The sequence below is a fragment of the Vulpes vulpes genome, chromosome 1, assembly GCF_048418805.1.
Source record: "Vulpes vulpes isolate BD-2025 chromosome 1, VulVul3, whole genome shotgun sequence".
Lineage (NCBI taxonomy): Eukaryota > Metazoa > Chordata > Mammalia > Carnivora > Canidae > Vulpes > Vulpes vulpes.
This window is the reverse complement of record NC_132780.1, coordinates 36,072,443-36,098,057: the sequence shown is the minus strand read 5'-3', so window position 1 is coordinate 36,098,057 and position 25,615 is coordinate 36,072,443. Positions and strand designations below refer to the sequence as shown.

The 25,615-nt window shown below is 38.7% G+C and overlaps 1 protein-coding gene across 2 annotated transcripts in view; it reads right to left on the bottom strand.

Moving 5' to 3' along the window:
* Positions 1–25,615, bottom strand: part of GDA (guanine deaminase) — an 81,324-nt gene that overhangs the window by 37,289 nt on the left and 18,420 nt on the right. Inside the window, exons 1-3 of one of the 2 annotated variants that reach the window (XM_072762625.1) lie at positions 9,057–9,164; positions 6,347–6,435; positions 610–781 (exon numbers count right to left, since the gene is read on the bottom strand). In XM_072762625.1, coding sequence (XP_072618726.1) covers positions 610–781; positions 6,347–6,432 — 258 coding nt within the window. In that variant the 5' untranslated portion in view covers positions 6,433–6,435; positions 9,057–9,164. Of the gene's footprint in view, positions 1–609; positions 782–6,346; positions 6,436–9,056; positions 9,165–25,615 lie in introns of those variants that run through there. The other variant, XM_026001551.2, reaches the window with a different exon arrangement.

Sequence of the window (25,615 nt, the reverse complement as noted above, 5' to 3'; positions counted from 1 at the left end):
CTTGGGAACCTACTAAAATAATGTGATATCCTTCTAACTGTAATTTTAAATTTAAATTTTAAATTTCCTTGGCTATTTTTTAAAACCAAACATATAGAGCGCCTACCATGTGTCAGGCACTATTCTAAGAACCTCGCAAATATTAACTTATCACAACAACCCCAAGAAGTAGTTACTATCATTATCTCTACTTTATTTTACAGATGGGGAAAATGAGTCACAGAACTTTCCAAAGGTTACACAGCTATTCCATATGGTCCCCAGAACAGCACTGTGGATTGGCAGGAGCAAGGGAACACACACGTGCATTAAACTCAAATTTAGTAACTCAAAACATAAAAAGTAACAGACAGAGAGTAAAGAGAACCCACCAGATTGGGGGCTTGGGGATTTGGATTCAAGTTCTCTCTCTGCTAGGGGTTAGCTTATTTATGTAGTTGTGGTAGATGATCACACACTCCCTGGGCTGTGAAAAGACTAAAAAAGTCTCCATGGTCCATTCCAGCCTTAACTGCCTGTGTTTTATAATTCAAATATGCCCCCCCAAAATGGATATATCTATAGGTGATTCGGTCATAACTCACCGCCACTCACAAGCAAGATACTTACAACAACTCTAGTATATACTTCTTCAGCAAAGTCGATGTTCTGGAATTTGAGCTCTGTGGGAAACGTGTACTTGGTCAGCCAGTCCAAAAGTGGCAGGTCTACATTACTCCCAGCAAAAGAGTACTGAGGGGCATGGATATGTGTATCAACCAGCCCAGGCATGAAGAACTCACTGGAAATCAATACAAGAGGAAAAGAATTTAATAACATCTTCAATCATTTTCCATATCTTTATATGACATTTTCTCTCCATAGTGATTTAATTGCTCACCTCACACAGGCTTAGAGCCAATGCAATCAGGCAATTGTAAATTCTCTTGTTATGTAGAGATCAAGAAATAGAAGTGAAGCTCTGCTGGGAAAGATACAGCTCCTACATTGGAATGGCTGGTATGAGGTTAACCCAAGGTGATCCACTGAGTAGAAGCATAGCAGTCATGGAACAAGACATCTCATGACTTCGTTCTCATAATTGGAGGTTGTAGGATGAAGAGCAAAGATGAGAAAGAAGAGATTTAAACTTCTAGAGGCATACTGAGGAATTACTCCTAGGTCACTAAGGATGACTGCTGATCGCAGAGTGGCCACAATGCCAGACTCAGTGGTCGTCTTGCCCTTGGCTGACTACAAGAAATCTAGTCCTTTCCCATGGGACATAGGGGCTGAGTTCTGGAATGAAGCAGCAAGAGCAAACTGAGGCTGGTTAGGGACAGACAATCTTAGAGATGAGACTATCAGGGGGTAAGTGGTGTAAGTGAAGACACAGTTGCAGTGCTATGATGGCCTTCTCCAGGTGCTGCTGGTCACTCCTGCTGTTACTCTGGCCAACCGACTAACTTTCATATTTCCACTGATTCTCATAACAGAAAGTCCTGGAAAGACATTTTTAAGAGTTTTCAGGGGCACCTGGGTGGCTCAGTTGGTTAGGTGTCCACCTTCAGCTCAGGTCCATGATCCCAGGGTCCTGGGATTGAGCCCTGAGTTGGGCCACCTGTTATAGGGAGCCTGCTTCTCCCTTTCCCTCTGCTTCTCTCTCTGTTGATGTTCCTGTTCTCTCTCTCTCTCTCTCCCTCTCTCTCTCCCTCTCTTTCTCTTCCATGTAACATGCATGCATTCTCTCTCTCTCAAATAAATAAATAAAATCTTTTTTAAAAAAGAGTTTTTAAAGGCACTACCCACAGAATCGAGGCAGCCCCAAACTAACAGACACAAACAGGTATTTGTTAGAAGACAATAAGTACCACCGCCACCATCACACTGAGAAAATATTAATTATATTTTAATATAAAGAACTTGAGCTCAAAACTTGATGTAACAAAAAATTCCTTATGCTGCCAGTTCAAATGTATACCACCTAACTGAAAGACAAAGCCAGGGGTATCTATAAAGTGCTTTATTTTTAAAGAAATGGGAACTGGGAATGGTGACAAAAATGTTGATGGTGGTGACAGCGATGTTTCCTGAAGAGATGCATGTACAGGGCACAGCATTCACATGCATCAGCTTACTTGTGGGAGGCAGTTTATTGTTTATTTTTTATTTTTTTTAAAGATTTTATTTATTTATTCATGAGAGACACAGAGAGAGAGAGAGGCAGAGACACAGGCAGAGGGAGAAGCAGGCTCCATGCTGGGAGCCCGATGTGGGACTGGGTCCTGGGTCTCCACACCCTGGGCTGCAGGCGGCGCTAAACCGCTGAGCCACCCGGGCTGCCCCAGGCAGTTTATTACAGGAGTTAAGTATATACTTCTTGACTCAAACTATCTGATTTTGAATTCAGATCCCATCATAAAGGAGCAGTGGGATAATCGATGTGTTATTTAACTTCTTTGTGAGTCAGTTTTCCCTTATGTATAAAATGGAGACAGTAGTAGCACCATAGGGGTGTTGTAAGGATTGTTAGCATGTGTAAAAGCAGTGCCTGGATAATAAAAAGCACTCCAAAAAATAGTAGTTATGATGATGCAGTGCTCACAGCAGACTTATGAAGTAGTATTGTTATATTCATTTACATAGGAGAAACTCAAAATTAGGAAATGTAAATAGCTTGAACAAAAGTTATCATTCAGTTAGCTTTGGAGTCTAAATTCAAATCCAGGCAGTTCGTCTGCAGGCCTCAGTACTCTTGGTCACTACCCTTAGTAGGACAGGATTTTTTTGTTTAAGATTTTATGTATTTATTCATGAGAGACACAAAGAGAGAGAGAGGCAGAGATAGGCAGAGGGAGAAGCAGGCTCCATGCAGGGAGCCCAATGTGGGACTTGATCCCAGGACCCCAGGATCACAACCTGAGCCTAAGGCAGATGCTCAATCGCTGAGCCAGCCAGGTGCTCCGCAGGACAGAATTCTTACTTCACTTTGGCAATGATGAGCAGTGACAAGTTAGTATGGCAAGAAGGTAGCATTAAATGAGCCTACAATGCAGGGGGCACGCAGAGAGGGAGGACGAACCATGGACTCCTTTCAGGCATTAGTTGCTGACCTCTCAGGATACCTCAATCCTTGGGGCTTTTACTGTCTCTACCACCATGAAATGAAATGGCAGTGTGATTTCTTCATGTAGTTGAATTGTTCAATCAAATAATATCACCCAAGAATCTGATTAGTTTTAAAAATGCTCCTAAGCCTTGCGGGAGGTCCAAAGAGAAATAAGACATTTTCTTGTCTTCAAAGAGATTATAATGTAGTTGAGCAGATTAGGGGTGAATGAGGATATCTCTGTGTGTGTGTGAAAGACAGAGAAAGAGAGAGAGAGAGAGAGAGAGAGAGAGAGATTGAGAATGGGGGCTGAGGAGGAAGAGAGAAGTAGATCTGGTTAAAATAGAAGGATCTTAGTGAGCACTTTAACTCCTGCTATTTACCCAACTGAAACAAAACACATGCTTAACAAAAACACCATTGTACAAAAATATTTATAGCAGCCTTATGCATAGGAGCCTCAAACTGGAAACAATCCAAAAATCACAGGGAAAGAGATAAACTCTGGTATATGGACACAATAGAATACTATTTGGCAATAAAAAAGAAAAACAACTACTGATATAAACAACAATATGGACAAATCTCAAAAATATCATGATGAATAAAGAACTCAGGCACAAGAGTTATTTACTCCAGTCACACCACATTTAAAAATAGGCAGAAGTTATCTATGTGGTAGGAAAAAAATTAATCACTTCTTGGTCTTATGGCTAAGATCAAGTGTAGAAAAAATTAAACAGTGGATGAGGGGCTGGAAAGCGACTGGAAGGGACACAAAGGAACTTTCTAGGCTGATAGGAATGTTTTATATCTTCACTGGTATGTTGGTTACATAGTTATATAGACTTGTTAAAATTTATCAATGTACATACCTAAGATCCATGCACTTTATACATAAAACATGTTTAAAAACAGCCAAAAAAAAGTGTCTTAAAAAAGGGTCTTGAATAATCATTTTTTTTAAAATATTTTATTTATTTATTCATGAGAGAGAGAGAGAGAGAGAGAGAGGCAGAGACACAGGCAGAGGGAGAAGCAGGCTCCATGCAGGGAGCCCGACATAGGACTCCATCCAAGGACCCCAGGATCAGGCCCTGGACTGAAGGTGGCGCTAAACTGCTGCACCACCCGGGCTGCCTTTGAATAATCAATTTAGTGAATTAACTGGTACTGTTATTTTGTGTGTGTGTGTGTGTGTGTGTGTGTGTGTGTGTGTGTGTGTGTGTGTTACTGGTTATTCTGTAGCCAGGAAGGAGGGGAGAAGATACATGTTACTTTGTTTTTTCTTCTCTGTTGCAGAACTATGACACATTGAACCTTAGGTTTAAGACATGAATCTGGCTGTGGCAGACATGTGCTGGGAGACTTCTTCCATGCATGTCCCAAGCATGACATTCCTGAATAAAGATTATGGTGATGGGATGGGGGGCACCTGGGTGGCTCTGTGGTTGAGCATCTGCCTTTGGCTCAGGGCGTGATCCTGGGGACCCGGGATCGAATTCCACATGGGGCTCCCTGCAGGGAGCCTGCTTCTCCCTCTGCCCGTGTCTCTGCTTCTCTCTCTGTGTCTCTCATGAATAAATACATAAAATCTTAAAAAAAAAAAAAAAAAAGATTATGGTGAAAGGAAAAAAGTGAATCCAAAAGAAAACCTTGATATTTTATTAGCTCTGGGCAGCAAAGGAGGTGAATGAGGTCAAAAGAGCGTTTTTGAGCATATGAAAAACACATGACATGATGTGAAGAGAATGTGGGAGAAAAATCCACGTTGCGGGAGGGGTGATGTTGTTAAGCCTATAGTCATAGTGAAACAATGATAATGTAGGGGGAGAGGGAAAATCATGTTTGTTGAGCACGTTCTTAAGGAAGCAGAGATGAAAGAAGGCTTTTCAATCTCACTCACTCTTCATTCCCTCAGAAAAGCCTGACATCCCCCCAGATAAAAACCATCAATTTCATATCCCAAACCTGTGGTGCTGGCCAGTCTGTATCAGAATCTGAGCACAAAGAACAATGTTCACCCCTATATACACTTATCAAAACCCCTACTCGTCTTTTAACCAAGAAGACAATGTTAATAAAATCTCTACGATCAAACACATCACTATCTAGAAGGGTCTGAGCTGCCCAAGCTGTTTACACACCATTGTCACCCCTTGTTAACCTGCCCTGCAGGAGGTGTGATGATCTAAGAACCCCAGGCTCTTCGAAAATGACTGTTTCCTTGCACAACAATGCAGGGGTAAAAATTAATCAATGACGTCTTTATTTAAAATTTGATATTTTGTTCATCACTGATTTTTTCATTAATTTTGATGTTTTAAAATATTGCCTCAAACTATTACTTATCTTGATTACTAAGGTTTTGGTCTCCCCACCACCTTAAATTCCTTGCCCAATGTGAATGCCCCACTTGCATTAGCCAAATTCTGGCCCTGCCAACCTCTCTATGGTCCATGGCCACAATCTGATCCACTTCTATCAAAGCACTGCTCAGAGTGCTGTAGTCGTAATTTTCATTTAAGAAAATCCACATCGTGGGGCTCCTGGGTGGCTCAGTAGGTTAAGCATGTGCCTTCAGCTCAGGGCATGATCTCAGGGTCCTGGGATGGAGCCCCACATCTGGCTCCCTGCTCAGTGGGGAGCCTACTTCTCCCTTTGCCTCTGCTCCTCCTCCTGCTTACATCCTCTCTCTCTCTCTCCTCTCTCTCTCTCTCTCTCTCTCAAATAAATTTTAAAAATTAAAAAAAAAACATAAAACCACAGCTCAAATGCACTTTGGGGGATCAATCTTTCCTAACTGTGCTGTCAGTTACTGCCCCCCCAAACCTCCATCACCTCCCTCCCAACAGTTTATCTCTCTCCCTCTTTGTTACTTTCGAGGAACATATCACAACTCATCACTGTCATGCTTCTGTATGTGTGCACCTGCTTACCCTCTGAGATCCCCTTGGGCTATAAACCCTGCAAGGGCAAAGACTTTATAGATCATTCTCTCCTCCAGATCCTGGTCGTTGCACATAGTAAGCTCAACAAAGATTTGCTGAAGAAATAAATGAATGATGGCAGTTTCCTGTTCTCAAAGCTTCCATCCCACAGCTTCCTGTTCTCAAATTTCCTTCTCTTTCTCACCTTACCCCGCAAGGAAAAAAACAAAACAAAACCCCTCAGTTGGTCAAGGCAGGCTTCTAATTATTTGAGATTCGTTAAGGGCACTAGTTAACAGCAAAAGGGAAGAAGTTGGCTATGACTTACTGGTTGCTTAGTTCTCTTACTTCACATGGCTTGAAGCACCATTCTTTGGCCAGCTCTTCTTGTTGAGATGCTTCTTCTAAAAACATTATCTTTAAAGGAAAGAAAGAGAAGAATCACAGATCAATGAGCCATAGGCACTTGTTGTTAAATATCTAAATCTTTTTCAAAGGTGTTCAATACCAAATGGGATATAGTTGATGGACAAAAAGACAGGGGTTCACCTTTGCTTGTCCAAGGAAGCAAACTGCCTGCAATTTCTTTTTTCTTTTTTTTTTTGCCTTTCTATAGATACAAGTAAGACTTCAAAAGTTCTAATTTGAAGATACATGGTATTAAAAATGGCTAATTGATATCTATTTCTCCCCACACCCCAGAATGATTAAAGGAAACAACTGTGTACCTTACTGCAGATGAACAAAAGATTTTTGTTGGGCTGTTAAAGGAAAGTCATGTCAAGAGTATGGCAGTAGTATATCACGGGGCAAGTTATTAATACTGAATGTAACTGTACATAATAATTACCTGACAATTGAATCTCAGCATGAATTATGTCTATGCTCTGGTACTGGACATCTGCCATAAAGGGATCTGTTATATCTTTCTAGTACTGTGGATGAGATGCTAACAGAGTGATCTCTCATGCAGGCTGATGAGCCCATGCACAATAGCTAGGAAACTCTGGATGGGCCTCTTATTAGCTCTTGGTCTGGTTTCCCCACCTGCACACTGGGGATGTACATCAGTACATACTTCACAGGGCTACTGTAAAAACTAAATATGGTAACTGTGGTGAAGAGGTTGGCACATCCCTAGAACATATAAATGTTAGATACATTATATCCATTGCCGATTCTTTTTAAAATGCATTATTATTCCTTCTCTATAAAAATGGATTGCAAAGAAAAAAACAAGGAACAATTGAATATATATGCAGGAAATAATCTGCATTTCATTTATAAATGTAATATTGTCAAGATAAATTGTAAAATTGTCAGGAAACATTAAATACTGAAAAAAGACTGATAGATAAAATGTATCTAATTCATTAAAAGCAAGGCAATGAACTGCAAAAAAGTTTGTGGGACTGAAAATAAAGGAAAAAAATGTTGATTTCTCTATTCATTGACAATATGCTTTTTTTAAAACTTGGATTTTTTTATCTTAGAAAGAGAAGATGAAAATGTAATTCCTACAAATGAGAAAATGTAATTTGATGATTCTAAAAACAGATTTGAATAAGTATGAAAGCAGATCCATAATTAATTTTAAAAACACAAAACCAATTTATTTATATAATTCAGAGCTGATTTGCCCTTAAAGACATAAGTACACACGTGCACACCTACATAAAAGTATTTGTAAAGCACTATATTCACACATTTGAATATATATTTAAAATAAATGGGTTTTGAGGAAAATGTAAATGATCAAAATTTATTCTGGAGAGACAGGGGAACTGAAGGAACTAGTAACTCTAAAAAAAACTGAGGAGGGTTTTTTGTTGTTGGTTTTTGGTTTTTGGTCTTTTTGAGAGAGAGTATGTGAACAGGTGGGGAGGGGCCGAGGGAGAGGGTGAGGGAGAGAATCTCAGGCACACTTGTGCTGAGCACAGAGCCTGATGCAAGACTCAGTCTCATGACCCTGAGATCATGACCTGAGCTGAAATCAGTAATTGGTTGCTTAACCAACTAAGCCACTCAGGCGCCCCAATAAGAAGTTTTACTAACTATAATGTCCATCACAAATACAAGTCTCTCCGTTCTATTAGCATAGTCCTTTAAGACTTGCCCCTTCCAACTTTCAAGAGCACCCTATTCTTATTGTCTAGACTCAGTGATGCATGCTGCACATTCTTTCTCTCCACTCCAAGCCCTGCCTTCATTCCTCTGAAAATCATCATGGATTTTTGATACCATGACCACCTATTTCCATGAACTAATGAAGTTCATGAACTTCACATTACAGTGGGTTCATGACCCACCACTGCTCCACCTCCAAAACTCCTGAATCACATATCAGATCACAATTAACCTCCCTTTCCCATTTGCCATTTCAATGTCTCCAACCAGTCTTCTACCTGAAAAAGCATTCCCTGTACCTTCTCCTCTCTACTCTTTTCTAGTCCACCACCGGTTATTTCATCTTTTTTTCTGTCTTAGTCAATATATATCTGGTAGAAGTTCAGCCTTAACTGAACCCAACTCTCCCCTTCTCTGGGCTACACCTGCAAAGCCAAGCAGCACTGGAACAAAACACATGACATGATAGGTGGAATATCCATAATTATCTAGGTCAAATGTGCTCCTTCCAATGCCTGTGCCTAGCACCCTAGGATATTTCTCTAGCACTGCGGTCTTTACTTTCAGTAAAACTTACAGAAAACCTAATTGTATAGCCACCAAAGGATCATTAAAAACGTTTTTTTCAGTGACAGAGTAATATGCAATTTTTATCAAATAACCCAGAAGGAATTCAAAGAATTGAGAGATATTGCTATAGCAAAGCTCCTCCCAATCACATCCAACTTGACTGACATGAAAACATTTCTCAGCACTTACATCTATAAAAATGGAAAAGAAGAAAAAAATTGATGCTGCTTCTATTTTATTCTACCAACAAGTAACACTCATCCATACATATGTTATCTAGTTGGAGAAAAACCAGTTGTTTTTTTTTAACCAGCTTTTTTATTTTACATTTAACAAAGTACCTTATGGTCCCAGGAAATTTTAAACACATTTATGCACGCAAATTTGACTGCAATGGTTGATCAATAAAAGACTTTCCAATATAAAACTATATTGCATTAGCGTAGGCTCTGTAAGGAAAGTAGAATAGAATTATTAGCTCAAGAAGAAAAAGGACTATATAGCATTTTAGACCATTAATGAAAAGCTAGTTCATAGTTTTTAAGAAAATAGATTAAAGTATATATCAAATCACCATATCTTTATTATCTTTATTCTATCAGATACATTTTAAAAAGTAATTCACAGTTCAATATTAAAAGGTATATATTTACAATTTGCCAAAAATTATGGGCTTTAAATGTATTTAAACTTTAAAAATTATACATATCAACTTTTAAAAGTGCAAAAGCACATAAAGTTTTTCAAAATTCCTTTAAGGGAAATGTTAGTTTTAAAAAAATGTGAAGAGCATTTCTCTAGCCAACTCACATCCAGTCCTGCATCATGAAGGTTTGAAATCTATCCTTTCTTCAAATCTCTCACCACACTTACCCCCAAAAGCATACATCACACATTTGCAAAAGTGAAAAATCGCAAACAATTTCAAAGTCAGTCAATAAGAGATTGATTAAGTACAACTAAACACTGCAGCAATTAAAAGTGGCAGTGAAGGGGCACCTGGGAGGCTCAGTTGGTTGAGCATCAAGCTCTTGGTTTCCACTCAGGTCATGATCTCCTGGGTCATGGGACTGAGCCCTATGTTGGGCTCTGCCTTCAGCAGGGAATCTGCTTGAAAGATTCTCTCCTTCTGCCCCTCCCCCTACTCACCTGCATGCCTCTCTCCTTCTCTCTCCCCCAAATAAATAAATAAATTTTTTTTAAAAAGTGACAATGAAGCCTTATATCTACCGAATGGAACATTATCCCTGATACAATCTTAGGGTGCTTTTAAAAGATACTAGATAACATGTATGATATAATCACACATTTTTTATATAAGAATGTGGTATGTGGGGATCCCTGGGTAGCTCAGTGGTTTGGCATCTGCCTTCGGCCCAAAGCATGGCTCAGGAGTCTCGGGATCTAGTCCAGTCCCACATCGGGCTCCCTGCATGGAGACTGCTTCTCCCTCTGCCTGTATCTCTGCCTCTCTCTCTCTGTCTCTCATGAATAAATAAATAAAATCTAAAAAAAAAAAAAAAAAAAAGAATGTGGTGTGTGTGCTGGCATATCTGAATGTTGATGGTAGTTATCATTTCCTTATAATAGGACTGGGGCTGATTTTTGCTTTTATCTTTTATAATCTTTGAGATTCAAAATTGTTAATCAATGTTTACTTGTAGCAAAAACATCAAGTTAGTTCCATTTTAATTGTATATAAAAATGTAAAGTAAAAAAATATAATACATAAAAATAATCTCTATTCATGGAGTCTGTGGTTGGGGAACTAAGATACACAGAGACAGATGATAAATGAGACAAAGGGAAAGGGTAATGAAAGAGCGCAGTGGGCCTCGAGGTTCAGATAGAGAGACAGTGTTGTCCAAAGGCAGAAGTCTCACAGAAGTGTCTAGGGTTGGAGAAAAAAGAATAGAAAGGGTAAATAATGATAGGAGCAGGAAAAGAGAGGCAAGAAACTACAAGCTGTATTATAGACAGGAGTCTTTTTTAAACACCATTACAACACTGGTTTGGAGAGAACTTTAATCCACAAATCAAGTGCTTAGGATCAAAGACCATGGCCCCATAAAGAGAACATCAGTGATATTTTACAATTTTGCCACATTCATTTTCCAAAATAATTTTAGATATTTCCTAAAAATATATCCCAAGGGGCACCTTGGTGGCTCATTTGGTTAAGTGTCTAAGATTGTTTCCTTGCTCTTACTTATGTATTCATTCAACAATTACCACCTCCATGATCCCTGCATGAAAAACACTATTCCAGGGAGCAGGAACAATACATCGATAGGTGAATATGAGATATATTGCATATATTAGTGAGTGCTGTGATGAAAAAAAGGCAAGGTAAATGGATGAGATAAAATGTGGTATATGATGGATCTCTCTGAGAAAAACACTTTCATATTCTGGGAGAAGTAGTCCAGGCAGTGGCAACAAATCAGTAGAAAGGCTCTGACATGTATATTTAAATTTAATTTAAATTAGATGCTTGGTAAGTTTTGAAACACCAGGGATGCCAGCAGAGATACATTACAAGGACTAGAAGAATAGAGATGGTAGCCAAGGGGTTTGTAGACCATGGCGTTGAGATTTTTTTTTTCAAGATTTTATTTATTTATTCATCAGAGAGAGAGAGAGGGAGGCAAAGGGAGAAGCAGGCTTCCCACGGAGCAAGGAGCCTGATACAGGACTTGATCCCAGGACCCCATGATCCTAGCCAAAGGCAGACACTTAACCAAATGAGCCACCAAAGTGCCCCTTGGGATATATTTTTAGGAAATATCTAAAATTATTTTGGAAAATGAATGTGGCAAAATTATAAAATATCACTAATGTTCTCTTTATGGGGCCATGGCTCTTTGATCCTGAGTTTCTCTGGGCTTCTTTTTTTTTTTTTTTTTTTAAGATTTTACTTATTTATTTGAGAGAGTGACAGAGCAAGGATGAACAAGGTGGGGGGGGGGATGGGCAGAGGGAGAGGGAGAAGCAGACTCCCCTCTGAGCAGGGAGCTGATAGGGGCTTGATCCCAGGACCCTGGGACCACGACCCCAGCCGAAGGCAGATGCTTAACCACCTGAGCCACCCAGGCACCCCTCTCTGGGCTTCTGTGGACATTCATTCACCTCTTCAATCCTTCACCATTTAATGGGTGCTTGTTATAACCCATGACCTTCCTCCACAAGTCACAGTTTAGGTGGACTGTCTAGCACATGCAGAAATCATTAAAAACCAGGTTTCATAAAATCAGAGATGGTGCCAGCTGATCGGAACCTTCTCATCCGACCTCCTTGTTTTCCAGATGAGGAAATTGAATCCTTTCTGTTAAGGAAACCATTCCAAGTGCTCTCTCATGTGTAACTGGGACTATTGAGGATGAGCAATAAGGAGAATGTCAGCAATACGAATGCCAAAAGCATATGAGTAATGACTGTCAACTAATGAAAAAACTCTCTATAAGACAGAGGCTTCAAACAGCAGATGGCAAATTTGGGCAAGATGTTTGTTGCCATGAACAGAGTAAACTGCTTTTCAGGCCACTGCAAAATAGCTCGGCCACCCAACAAAATAAGCTAGTGTATATCACATTCCATTACATAAAATCCACACTTAGGCACTGTAATGAGAAATAAGATTTGGATAAAAAATAGATGGTTTCAAAGATTTCTGAATCTTTTGGACAGAGATAAAAAATCACCTTATTTGAGACTGAAGAAAGAGAAATTAAGGAGTCAATCCCATTTACAATTGCACCCAAAAGCATAAGATACTTAGGAATAAACCTAACCAAAGAGGTAAAAGATCTATACCCTAAAAACTATAGAACACTTCTGAAAGAAATTGAGGAAGACACAAAGAGATGGAAAAATATTCCATGCTCATGGATTGGCAGAATTAATATTGTAAAAATGTCAATGTTACCCAGGGCAATTTATACGTTTAATGCAATCCCTATCAAAATACCATGGACTTTCTTCAGAGAGTTAGAACAAATTATTTTAAGATTTGTGTGGAATCAGAAAAGACCCCGAATAGCCAGGGGAATTTTAAAAAAGAAAACCATAGCTGGGGGCATCACAATGCCAGATTTCAGGTTGTACTACAAAGCTGTGGTCATCAAGACAGTGTGGTACTGGCACAAAAACAGACACATAGATCAATGGAACAGAATAGAGAACCCAGAAGTGGACCCTGAAATGTACGGTCATCTAATATTCGATAAAGGAGGAAAGACTATCCATTGGAAGAAAGACAGTCTCTTCAATAAATGGTGCTGGGAAAATTGGACATCCACATGCAGAAGAATGAAACTGGACCACTCTCTTTCACCATACACAAAGATAAACTCAAAATGGATGAGAGATCTAAATGTGAGACAAGATTCCATCAAAATCCTAGAGGAGAACACAGGCAACACCCTTTTTGAACTCGGCCACAGTAATTTCTTGCAAGATACATCCACAAAGGCAAAAGAAACAAAAGCAAAAATGAACTATTGGGACTTTATCAAGATAAGAAGCTTTTGCACAGCAAAGGATACAGTCAACAAAACTAAAAGACAACCTACAGAATGGGAGAAGATATTTGCAAATGACATATCAGATAAAGGGCTAGTTTCCAAAATCTATAAAGAACTTATTAAACTCAACACCAAAGAAACAAACAATCCAATCATGAAATGGGCAAAAGACATGAAGAGAAATCTCACAGAGGAAGACATGGACATGGCCAACATGCACATGAGAAAATGCTCTGCATCACTTGCCATCAGGGAAATACAAATCAAAACCACAATGAGATCCCACCTCACACCAGTGAGAATGGGGAAAATTAACAAGGCAGGAAACAACAAATGTTGGAGAGGATGCGGAGAAAAGGGAACCCTCTTACACTGTTGGTGGGAATGTGAACTGGTGCAGCCACTCTGGAAAACTGTGTGGAGGTTCCTCAAAGAGTTAAAAATAGACCTGCCCTACGACCCAGCAATTGCACTGTTGGGGATTTACCCCAAAGATTCAGATGCAATGAAACGTCGGGACACCTGCACCCCGATGCTTCTATCAGCAATGGCCACAATAGCCAAACTGTGGAAGGAGCCTCGGTGTCCATCGAAAGATGAATGGATAAAGAAGATGTGGTTTATGTATACAATGGAATATTACTCAGCAATTAGAAACGACAAATACCCACCATTTGCTTCAACATGGATGGAACTGGAGGGTATTATGCTGAGTGAAATAAGTCAATCGGAGAAGGACAAACAGTATATGTTCTCATTCATTTGGGGAATATGAATAATAGTGAAAGGGAATATAAAGGAAGGGAGAAGAAATGTTGGGAAATATCAGGAAGGGAGACAGAACATAAAGACTCCTAACTCGGGAAACGAACTAGGGGTGGTGGAAGGGGAGGAGGGCGGGTGTTGGAGGGGAATGGGTGACGGGCACTGAGGTGGACACTTGACGGGATGAGCACTGGGTGTTTTTCTGTATGTTGGTAAATTGAACACCAATAAAAATTAATTTAAAAAAATCACCTTATTAATAAGTTCAATTCACCTCAAACAGATTAATGAGAAAGAAAGATGAAGTGAGATTGCCTCAAAACACACACACGCACACACACACACACACACACACACACAACTAACAAACATAAAAACCTGTCAGCCTATAAAGATACAATCAAACAAATTCACATTACAAAGGCACCAAAGGGTGGCATGGGGGACTTAGATACTCAGGTCTGATATTCTCATGTCACAGATGAGGAAACAGACCAGGTTACATGACTTGTCAAAGGTCACAAGGAAAGCCAGGAGTACCTCCTGGACTTGACCCATCTTCCCATGGGTTCTCCCAGACCTTTAAGACTGCCTCTGTAATAGTATTTTTTTTAAGATTTTTATTTATTTATTCATGAGAGACATACAGAGAGAGGCAGAGACACAGGCAGAGGGAGAAGCAGGCTCCTCGAGATCCTGGGTCTCCAGGATCACACCCTGAGCCAAAGGCAGACGCTCAACCGCTGAGCCACCCAGGCGTCCCCTGCTTCTGTAATAGTATTAACTAAGGGTCAGCAAACTTCCTATGAAGGGCCATAAAGTAAATATTTTAGGCTTTGTGGGCCATACCGTCTTTGCCGTCACTATTCAACTGTCATTTGAGCACAAAAGCAGCCCTGGATAATAAATACAGATAGGCGTGACTGTGTTGCAAAGAAACTTTATGGATAGAAAACAAAATTTGTTTTTTTGTTTTTTGGGTTTTTTTTTACTTTTTACTTGTTAGGAAATATTCTTCTTGTTCAACCATTTAAAAAATATAAAAATTACATTAGCTCCTTGGCTATATAAAATCAGTCAGTGGGCTGGATTTGACCTGTGGGTCACAGTTTGCCAGCCTCTGCTACAGACCCCTAAAAAGACTTATGTAAGTTAAAATTGTGTAATTTGAAAACCACCCCAGTGGCTTACACTAACATTTCCAAAAAGCTTTATCTGAATTTGTGATTCGTTTTTCAATTGGTAATGACTTTTAACAATTACTCCTTTAACTTATAAGATTGATAAAATATTCTTGGAAAAGTGTAGATTCTGGCTGCCTTATAAAATTTTATTTTGCTATAGAAAATGTGGTTTTGGACAGATACAGAAGTAAATTTAGTAATTCTCCTGATCTAATGACATCACTTATGATTCATTGGCATTTAGTAACCTTTTATTAGAAAAATAAAACATGTTTAAAGTGATGGGACATCTGATAATAATAAAAATATTTTTAAATGTACTTACTGTGTACAAGTAACACACTTTACATGTGTTAACTCATTTTAACCTCTCAAGAATCCTATGAGGCAGGTACTATTACTAACCTTATTTTACAGATGAGAAAACCGAGGCATGGATAATGTTAAGCACTTTACCCAAGATAACACAGCTAGTAGGTATCTACAGTTGTTGTCCAGGCTGAGGGCTATTAAATACTATACCATACAAAATCATCTTTCATACAAAATTTTTAAAAAGAGCCCTCCCCTACAATTTCTCTTTCCTTTATAAAATATTTTTTTGGTGTCTCTCCTTTCCTTTCTCTTCTCTTACTACATCCCAGGCTGGAGGGGCCAGGAACACAAAAGCAGTTGGGGCTAAAGGGGTCACGAAGGCTGAGAAGGCTAAGAGGGCCACAGGGACTGGGGGTTAAGAAGTACAGAGTCAAGGAGGCAGGTTAAGTGGGCCGCAATGGCAGTCAGCCACTAGGGTCAAGAGACTGATTATACACACAGGATATACAGCAAGTATATAAACATCCTGTGGTTAGTGATAGTCTTCTTAGGGGTGAGTTACAAATATGGAAAGGGAGGGCTAGCATAGGGTGGTACTGGATTTGAATTGAAGGTACTAGTGTCAATGCAGGGGTTAGACAGATCAATAATGAATGAATGCACATGCATGCATATATAGATCCTTCCTAAGTCTATCTGCTAAGAGGACCTAGAAACAATGACACCCTGTAGCAATCAGCACCCATAATGCTCAGATCTTGGTTTCTATATACCATTCTCCACTAGAAAGAACCAGATTGACTCCAGGGCTAGAGCAAAGTACAAGATAAATCTGGAATATAATTTTGTACCAAATAGAAAGCACTAAAAAAATAGCTAAGGAATGGTAAAAGCACACAGGAGCCACCTTGAAGTAGCTTCAGCTAGCAAAATCTAGGCCAATTTGAGTATATAATAAAATAATAATAATAAATTTATGATTATTCATTTATAATTTTTTATTATGAATAAAATATGAATCCCTGAGGCCACACAAATGAATGAATGAATGAATGAATGAATGAATGAATGAGGGAGGGAGGGAGAATTCCTTACAGTAGAACACCAACTAACACGTGTGGAAAGAATGATACAATTAGAAAATGAGCATTTGGCAACCGTCACTGTAATAAATGATTCACGAAAAAAATCATCAATTAATGTAAAACTAGTGGGTGAAAATTTTGTTGAATAACATATTTATATAAATTAAAAATATCTCTCCCCAAAATTTATTTTACAGAGAAAAATAATAACTTTATGGTGAAAAAACCTGATAAATACTACCTTAACCAAGCGAATAAAGTTACACCAAGAATAATGGGATAGATAAATCAACATCTTGTACCTCCTACTATGATGCAACAAGAAGAATACCAGCATCACTTCTGTGGTATTCCTCCCCCCAAATATGCATAATCTGAGTCTAATCAAGAAGAAACATCAGGTGAACCTAACTTGAAAGACATTCTAAAACAAAACAAAAGAAACAAACAAACTGTCCTGTATTCTTGGAATTTACCTAGGACAAGAAAGACTTAAAGACCTGTTTCAGATGGAAGGCAACTAAAAAATCATGATAAGTAAATGCAACTTGGACTCTAATGGGCATCCTGACCCAGAAGGGGAAAAAAAACCTATCACAGACATTAGTTGGTCAGTGGACAAGGTTTGAATGGATCTGTGGATAATGTTGCAGATTTAGATCGACATTATTTCCTGATCTAAATGATTGTACATGATTATATAAGACAGCATCCTTGTTTTTTTAATACACACTGAAGTATTTAGACTTACATAGTATGTCTGTAAATTATTCTCAATTAGTTCAGAAAAAAAATGTGTGTATGTGTGTTTGCATATATATACCTACATGTATCTAGAGAGTGAAGAAGAACCATGAAGCAAATGTGGTACAATGTTAACAGTGGGAAACCTGGGTGAAGGCTATATGAGAATTATTCATAGTAGTCTTGTGACTTTTTAAAAGAATTTTGCACTGATTTAAAAATAAAAAACTCTTGGGGATCCCTGGGTGGCTCGGCAGTTTGGCACCTGCCTTCCGCCCAAGGTGTGATCCTGGAGTCCCAGGATCGAGTCCCGCGTCAGGCTTCTTGCGTGGAGCCTGCTTCTCCCTCTGCCTGTGTCTCTGCCTCTCCCTCTCTTTGTGTGTCTCTCATGAATGAATAAATAAAATCTTAAAAAAAAAAAACCTTTAAAAAATAAAAAGTATTAAAAACTCTTAACTACAAAACCAATAGTATATTATTTGAAATACAAATATTCAAAGGAAAGTATAATGACAGGTAAGGACATGACAAACATAGAATTTAGGATAATAGTTCCCTCAGAGGGGGAAGGGAAAGAAAAGGAATGGAAAGAGCATCTGGGAGTCTTTGAAGAAAACCGACATTCATCGTGTCTTCATTCATACCCAACACACAGGCATTATAATTGTTCTTTTTTATGTGAGCAAACATATGAACAAAAACAAATTATCTGCTCATAATAAATGTTTTTTAACACCAAAATCACATATAAAAATCACATATAAAAATGCTCACTTTGATAATCTGTGGAATATCCAAAGGACCAAAAAGAAACACTGCAAGCAGGGTGGAGGCAGTGGGAAAACAGAAAGACAAAGATCTAATATTTACAGAACCCTAAACCAGCAATCTAAAGTGTGGTCATATTGGGCAAGTGTCTGACTCTTGGTATTGGCTGAGGTCATGACCTCAGGTTCCTGGGATCAAGCCCTCCATCGGGTTCTATGCTCAGCAGGGAGTCTGCTTGAGGATTTTCCCTCTCCGTCTCACTCTGTCCCCTCCCCACTCATGCTTTTTCTCTCTCTAAAATAAATACATAAATCTTTTTTAAAAAATAATTAAAAAGTAAGATAATATATGTCCCTTTTTTTCAGAGTCAGTAATGTGCTGAATGACCTCTACATGCACCTGACAGTTTGTGAATGGCTTTGGGATACACATTGTTATGCTCTGATTATTTGTTTCATAAATACAAAACCCCTTGATGCCTTAGCCAATTTTCAGAATAGGGAAACTGTTAAGATGGATACAGTTATCATCAAAAATTGAGTCAAATTCACCCCAAATCTCAAATCAAAACCAACACTAAAAAACACATTTGAATCATTAAATCATTAAACAAGCCAATAATTCTGGTTGCTGTTTCACAAAAGACATACTCAGATATGAAATTCAGCAAGTGGACATCTGAGCATGAATTTAGGAAAAGTACTCATTTTTCCTTTTGAAAACTGAAAGGTGATAGTAATAGTCCATAAAGTTTATCTCAATGGACTGTAGCAAATACATATATACTGATAAGAAAATGCAGGTATGCAGAAAAGTACTGGGTATACAAGCTTACTACTTTGTTTTTCTAAAACATGAAATTTGCCTTAGAGACCTATTATAGGTTCGATTGAATCTTCCTAAAATTCATGTGTTGAAGTCCTAAATCCCCAGTACCTCAAAATGTGACTGTATTTGGGATAAGGTCTTTACAGCACTAATCAAGTGAAAAGAAGGTCTTGAGGATGGATCTGAATCCAATAGGATTTATGTCCTTACAAGAAGGAAAAATGTGGGAAGTTGATATGAATAAACACAGGGATAAGATGTTATCAACAAGGCATGGAGAGAGGCCTAACACAGATGCTCCCCTCACATCTCTCAGGAAGAACCAACTCTGCTGATAACAATGATCTCAGACTTCTAGGCTCCAGATTGGGAGACAATAAATTTCTGAAAAAAATAAAAAATAAAAATAAATAAATTTCTGTTGGGTAAATCAACTGGTTTGTGGTACTTTGTTCCAGTACTCCTAGCAAACTGATATAAAGATTCTATCAGAGGAAGGATTGGAAGACTAATCTAATAAATCAGCAAAGAAAAAAAAAAAAACACAGAAACTCTTTCTTTGTTTTCTGTAGGCACCTCATCTGAGAAGTTTGAGATGGTTAAAAAAACACTAGGGGCACCTGGGTGGCTCAGTCAAGCATCTGACTCTTAATTTCAGCTCAGGTCATGATCTCAGGGTCATGAGATTGAGCCTCAAGTCAGGCTCCATGCCCAGAGGGGAGTTTGCTTAAGATTCTCCCTCTCCTTCTCCCTCTGCCCCTCCCCCCTCTAAAATAAATAAATAAATATTAAAAACAAAAAACAAAAAAACACTAAACTCACTGAAGAATCCAGATTCTACTATTTAGGAGTTCTGTTAAAACAGGCAAATCCCATACTGTTTCTGACTTACTATTTTCAAAAATGTGGTAATAAGGTGTGCCACATTTTTCAACCCCAAAAAGACAAAATATTTTCAAATGGAGATGTGTAAAATACTCCATGAAGTGTTAAAACTCCCTGCAAACATAAGGTATTGCCATTAGTCTTAATTTTTTTAAAGATTTATTTATTTATTCATGAGAGACACACAGAGAGAGAGAGAGAGGCAGAGACACAGGCAGAGGGAGAAGCAGGCTCCATACAGGGAGCCCGACATGGGACTCGATCCTGGGTCTCCAGGATCACGCCCTGGGCTGAAGGCAGGTGCTAAACCTCTGAGCCACCCGGGATGCCCTAGTCTTAATTTTTGATAAGGTAACCAGACTAGTATTTCAGGAGACAACTGCTAACACAATGTGCATTGATTTCAGAAAGGCATCTGATGGCACCAGTTAGCTTTGTTGGATAAATATGAAAAAGGCAACTGGCTGACAAGAGAGTTGCAGAATTCATGTCTGGTTATATATTCCTACTCAAAGGGTTGATTAACATGATGAGGGATGCATGTCTGGAGATCTCAAGAAACATCACTGAGCTCCACCCCAACTATGTTTTTATTAACAGCTTAGATATGAAAAGGATAACAATTTGGAGAGGACAGCTTATTCTCTAGATAGCAAAATCAAGATTTAAAAAGACATCCATAGGCTAAGACTAACAGGAGAAAGCTTAACCAGAACGTAAGTAAAACCTGACATTTATATTTAAGAAAAGTCAAATGCACATGGTTAAGATATATGAGACTTGATAACCACAAGGACCACAAGCTCAAAATAAACAGTGTGGAATAATTGCACATAAAAACAGATTCTAACTAAGGTCAAATATGTAGAAATACAGGCAACCCTTGCTTTGCATGGTTCTGATACACATAAATTTCAGATAACATCGTTTAAACAACAGTTCCCCAACAGCATGGTTCAAATAGCAGTTACCATGATCTATCATCTGTGACTCAATTCAAACACTGACAGCAAAACATGTAGTTGCGTTGCCTCCTTGTCTTCCAGCAATAAACTCATATGGCATTTTATAAAAATGGATAATTGAGGGACACCTGGGTGGCTCAGTGGTTGAGCATCTGCCTTTGGCTCAGGGTGTGATCCTGGAGTTCTGCGATCAGTCCCACATCGGGCTCCCTGCGTGGAGCCTGCTTCTCCCTCTACCTATGTCTCTGCCTATCTCTCTCTCTCTCTCCGTGTCTTTCATGAATAAATAAATATAATCTTTAGAAAATGGATAATTGAAAGAGTGCATTGCTTAAGATGAATGAAAGTATAGTGGAGAAGGGAAAGGTATTACCAAGAAGTGAAATTTGAATCTAACATAAATGGTGTAACAGAAGAAATAGCTGACTATGGGAATGTTGACATTGCCATCATTTAAAAAATTCTAGTTCAACAGCCGGAGCAGAGGTGGACTTATCAACATAAATGAGAATAGTTATTGAAGATGTCTTGGAAGAAGTGACACCAGTAAAAGCTTCCCATTAAAGGAACTCTCAGAGAAGCATCTCAGGGAAATTTCATGACACTGAGAGTTAGAGAGATAAAATCTTGGAAGCTGATCCAAAAGCTAGATGACAATTTGCCAAGGCAAACAAAAGATGCTCACTCTGTAATAAATTATAAAATGAGAAGAAAAGGTAAGCACTGTACAAACTATTTTTGCTAAGTATTTTTTATTAAAGAAACAAAAAATTCCCTATTTTGAATGCTTTAAATTATACTAAATGAACACTAAGTTTTACTTTTTTTTCATTTCCCCATGTATTTAGATTGGAAATTTTTTTTTCATTTTAACAAATGTTTTTAAAGATGTCAATAATCATCATTTTCTCATTAATTCTTCTTCTTCTTCTTCTTCTTCTTCTTCTTCTTCTTATTCTTCTTCTTCTTCTTCTTCTTCTTCTTCTTCTTCTTCTTCTTCTTTGTCGTCGTCGTCTTCTTCTTCTTCTTCTTCTTCCTCTTCCTCTTCCTTTTCCTCTTCTTCTTCTTCAAAGTAGGTTCTCTGTTGGGCACAACAATGGGGCTTCACTCACAATCCTGAGGTCAGGAACTGAGTCAAGATCAAGAGTCAGACATTTAACTGACTAAGCCACCCAGTCGTCCCTTTTCGTTGATTCCTAAGATTATTTTGCATGATTTCAGTTTTCACGGTCATTCTTTTTCAGTCCTGCCCTATTGTGCCAAATAAGAACTGCTTTTTTTTCTTTTTTTTTTTTTTTGTCATGTCCTTTTAAACTTAGCTTGAAGTACAGAACTAGTTGTTGGCTAACAGCTGTGGAGGGATGAACTGAATGTTTTCAGGAAGGTGACCAGAATGTGGAAAAACATGAGAGAAAATTCTAAGTGGAAATGACATTATTTTCTCTGAAGGAAGAAAGATTACCATGGTTGCAAATAATGGACACACCATCACATAAATGTGCCACTCCAGAGCAGCAGAAGCAGCTTTTAATAATGAAATATTCAGCAGCAAAGCTTTCAATTTCATGAATAGAAGAAACTTCTAACAATTAAAAGTGGGTACAAATGGAATTCACTGACTCACAACATAGTGAACTTCTCATATCTGGAAGTGCCAAGCAGAGGCTTACTGCCCATCTGTTAGGTTTGTTGTTGCAGAAATTAGTTTCTACACAGGGTGAGAGGGGAGGCTCCCTCCACAACTCAGATTCCAAACATCCATGTGGTGGCTCGAAAACACATCCACAGATCCTTCAGTGTTCCTCACTTCAAAAGGTGGAAGAGACCTTTCCAACCTTACAGTGGGCCAAACTTAGCAGTATGCTAGGAAAGAAGGACCCATGATAAAATATGGCTTCTAAGGCTAGCTCCAAAAAGAACAGCTTTCACCTGGTTCTCTTACTCTTGGATTATTATTCTGGGAGAAGCCTCCAGTCATGCCATGAGGTTACTCAAGCAACCCCAGGAGAAGCTCTTATGTGGAAATACCATGGATTGCTGCCAAACACTGTTAGAATAACAAATAAAATTGAACAGCAGAAGTGGATTCTCCAGCTTCAGTCAAGTCTTCAGTTCTAGCCAACATCTTGAGTGAAACCTCATGAGAGATCCTGACCCTGAGTCTCTCAGGTAACTGCTCCTGAATCCCTGACCCAAAGGAACTGTAAAAATAATAAGTTGTTTTAAGCCCCTCCATTTTGAGGTAATACGTTCTGCAGCAATAGTTAACCAATATGATCCATTTTGATTGATCTAAAATACTAAGAGTACGTTGCAGTCTTGAGAAGCCTGCTCACACAGCCTTTTTTTTTTTTTTGCCACTTTTCTTTTAATAAATCCAAACTACAATTGCCAAAAATTAGTTCCTATCATTGAAGGATAAATGATTATACAATGGTAATCTGTTGTAAAAGTAGAAAGTAGACAAGGAGTCTAAAATTAATTCCTCCCACTCTGCCTGATTATTACCCCACATTCAAATCTGCTGCAAAAGATTAATACAGACCTCAAAAATAGGTCTTTAAGTTATCTTTAGCAGGAATGAAGCCTTCAACAATTTCGTCTCTCAGTTGCAAGTGGTCATTTAAACAAGCGCTGAGCCTTTCTACTCTTCTTTTTTTTTTTTCTACTCTTCATACATAACGGAACTCTTTCAATATGGCACCTTCTGTTCACCCAAACTTAAAGGTCCAACCTAGATGTCTATGAACTTCAGATTCATATATTTACATCTTCCTTGATATCCCATTAGTATTTCTCACAAGGTACTTCAAAATCAACATGTCCAAAATGGAATCCATTATCTTATTCCCAAATCTAGTCCCTTTCCAGGGTTCCTGTTCTAGCAAATGAGACCTCATCAACTCAGGATACTATGCAGAAACTTTTGTCACATCTCTTTCTTACCCTCTGCTTAAAACTTCAATGGCTTCCCACTCCATTTAAGATGAAGAAAAGTTTATAACATGGTCTATCTACAAGGCCCTGGGTGGTTTGGCACCTATGTGCTTCCCTAGCCTAATTCGATTTCAGCCTAATCCCATTCCTTGCTCCACACCTCCCTTGCTCTCCCTGCTCCACCACATTGATCCCATTCAGACCTTGTCAGCACCCTATTCTTTCCCCCAATGGGTCTTTACATAAACCTTCCCTTTGCATAAACACATTTCCTTTCCTTTTGCCCAATTAACTCTATACTTCTTTCTTATTTCAGTTTAGTTGTCTTTCCTTAGGACACTTTTCCTGACTATCTCAAATTCCCTATCCCTAATTAATGATTCTCAAAGCACTTGGCACTACTTCTTTATGGAAATGCAACATTGAGGTTAAATACACATAATCTAGAACCAGGCTGTCTGGCTTAAGTCCTCTCCCGTTGCGTGCATTTCAGCAAGTTACTTAAACTCTCTGTGCCTGTTTTATCATCTATAAAGTAGGGGTAACAGGTATGAACACTTTGTAACAATTAAATAAAATGTATGTGAAGTATTTAGCAAGGTGGCCAACCCATCACAGACATCACATAAGTCTGAGCTACTGTTTGATTATAGTTGCAATTTCACAATCTCACATGTATTCATAATTAATGTTTTATTTACATCTGTCTTTGTCATTAAATGGCAAATTCCATAAGGGTGGAGATGTCTGTTTTTACTTGTTATCCTACTTCCATTTCCTGCCACAATCTTAGCACATGAAAGGTGTCTGATGAACACTAGATGAATAAATGCATGAATGTAATGCAGTGTCTAGACTCTGGAGAACCTTAAAATGTAACATTAAGGAGTTTAGACTTTATGCTCTAGAGGCTGTTTTTTTTTTAATAAGAGTCATGTGTAAAAATTAATGGAAAAATGATTGTAAGGTAAGCTTGGAGGAGAGTTTAGCGATAGGAAAAAGCCTTAGCCAACCATTTGCATGGTTCATTTGGGTGAAGGCAATTACCAGTGTAGAGTGTAGCAGGATGTGGGAAGAATGTTAAGGAAGGACCCACATAACATGGTAGTACACTAGATGTTACGGGGGGACAGTTGAGGAGCTATATAGATATATAGATACACACACACACACACACACACTAAGTCTCTGAATGAGAGGACGAGGACAGAAGGATAGAACTATGGAAGCCAGGGGGGATATTGGTTTGTGGGTAGGGAGAAGAGATGAGGTGGAGGAGTAGGAATTGCAAATAGAGCTGTCCAACAGCAGATGTGGACATAGGACTGAAGCTCTGGGAGTAGCCGGGTCTGGAGACAGAAATTGGAGTTGTCGTTTTAAGCACCTCCATTGGTGGTGAATGTGAACCCCATGCATGTCTGACATAGGCTGACATATCTGGGAAAGAGAAGATGAACAAAAAGGACTAAGAGGAGAAGCCTAGGGTTTGCAGCTGCTTTAATGAGCCTAGAAGGGAGAGAGGAGCCTGAAACAAATTGATAAAGATAAAGATAAAGTCAGAGAGACAGGACTGGGGAGTAATGACATGGAAGCTCATTCCCACCCACTCTTTAACAATTCAGTGTTAGGGTCTACCACTTACTCTGGCAATCTTTTTGACCTACCACCTCAGGCTAAATGAGGTGCTCCTTTGGCACTGTTTGCATGCAATAGCAATGCAGTGGACTGAATAATGGCCAGTTATATCCAGTTCCTAATCCTTGTAACCTGTGAATGTTATCTTATATGGCAAAGGAGATTTTGCAGATGCGGCTAAATTAAAAATCATAATATGGGGAAATTATTCTGGATTATCAGAGTGGGTCCTAAAAGTTATCACAAGTGTTCTTAATAAAGGGAGA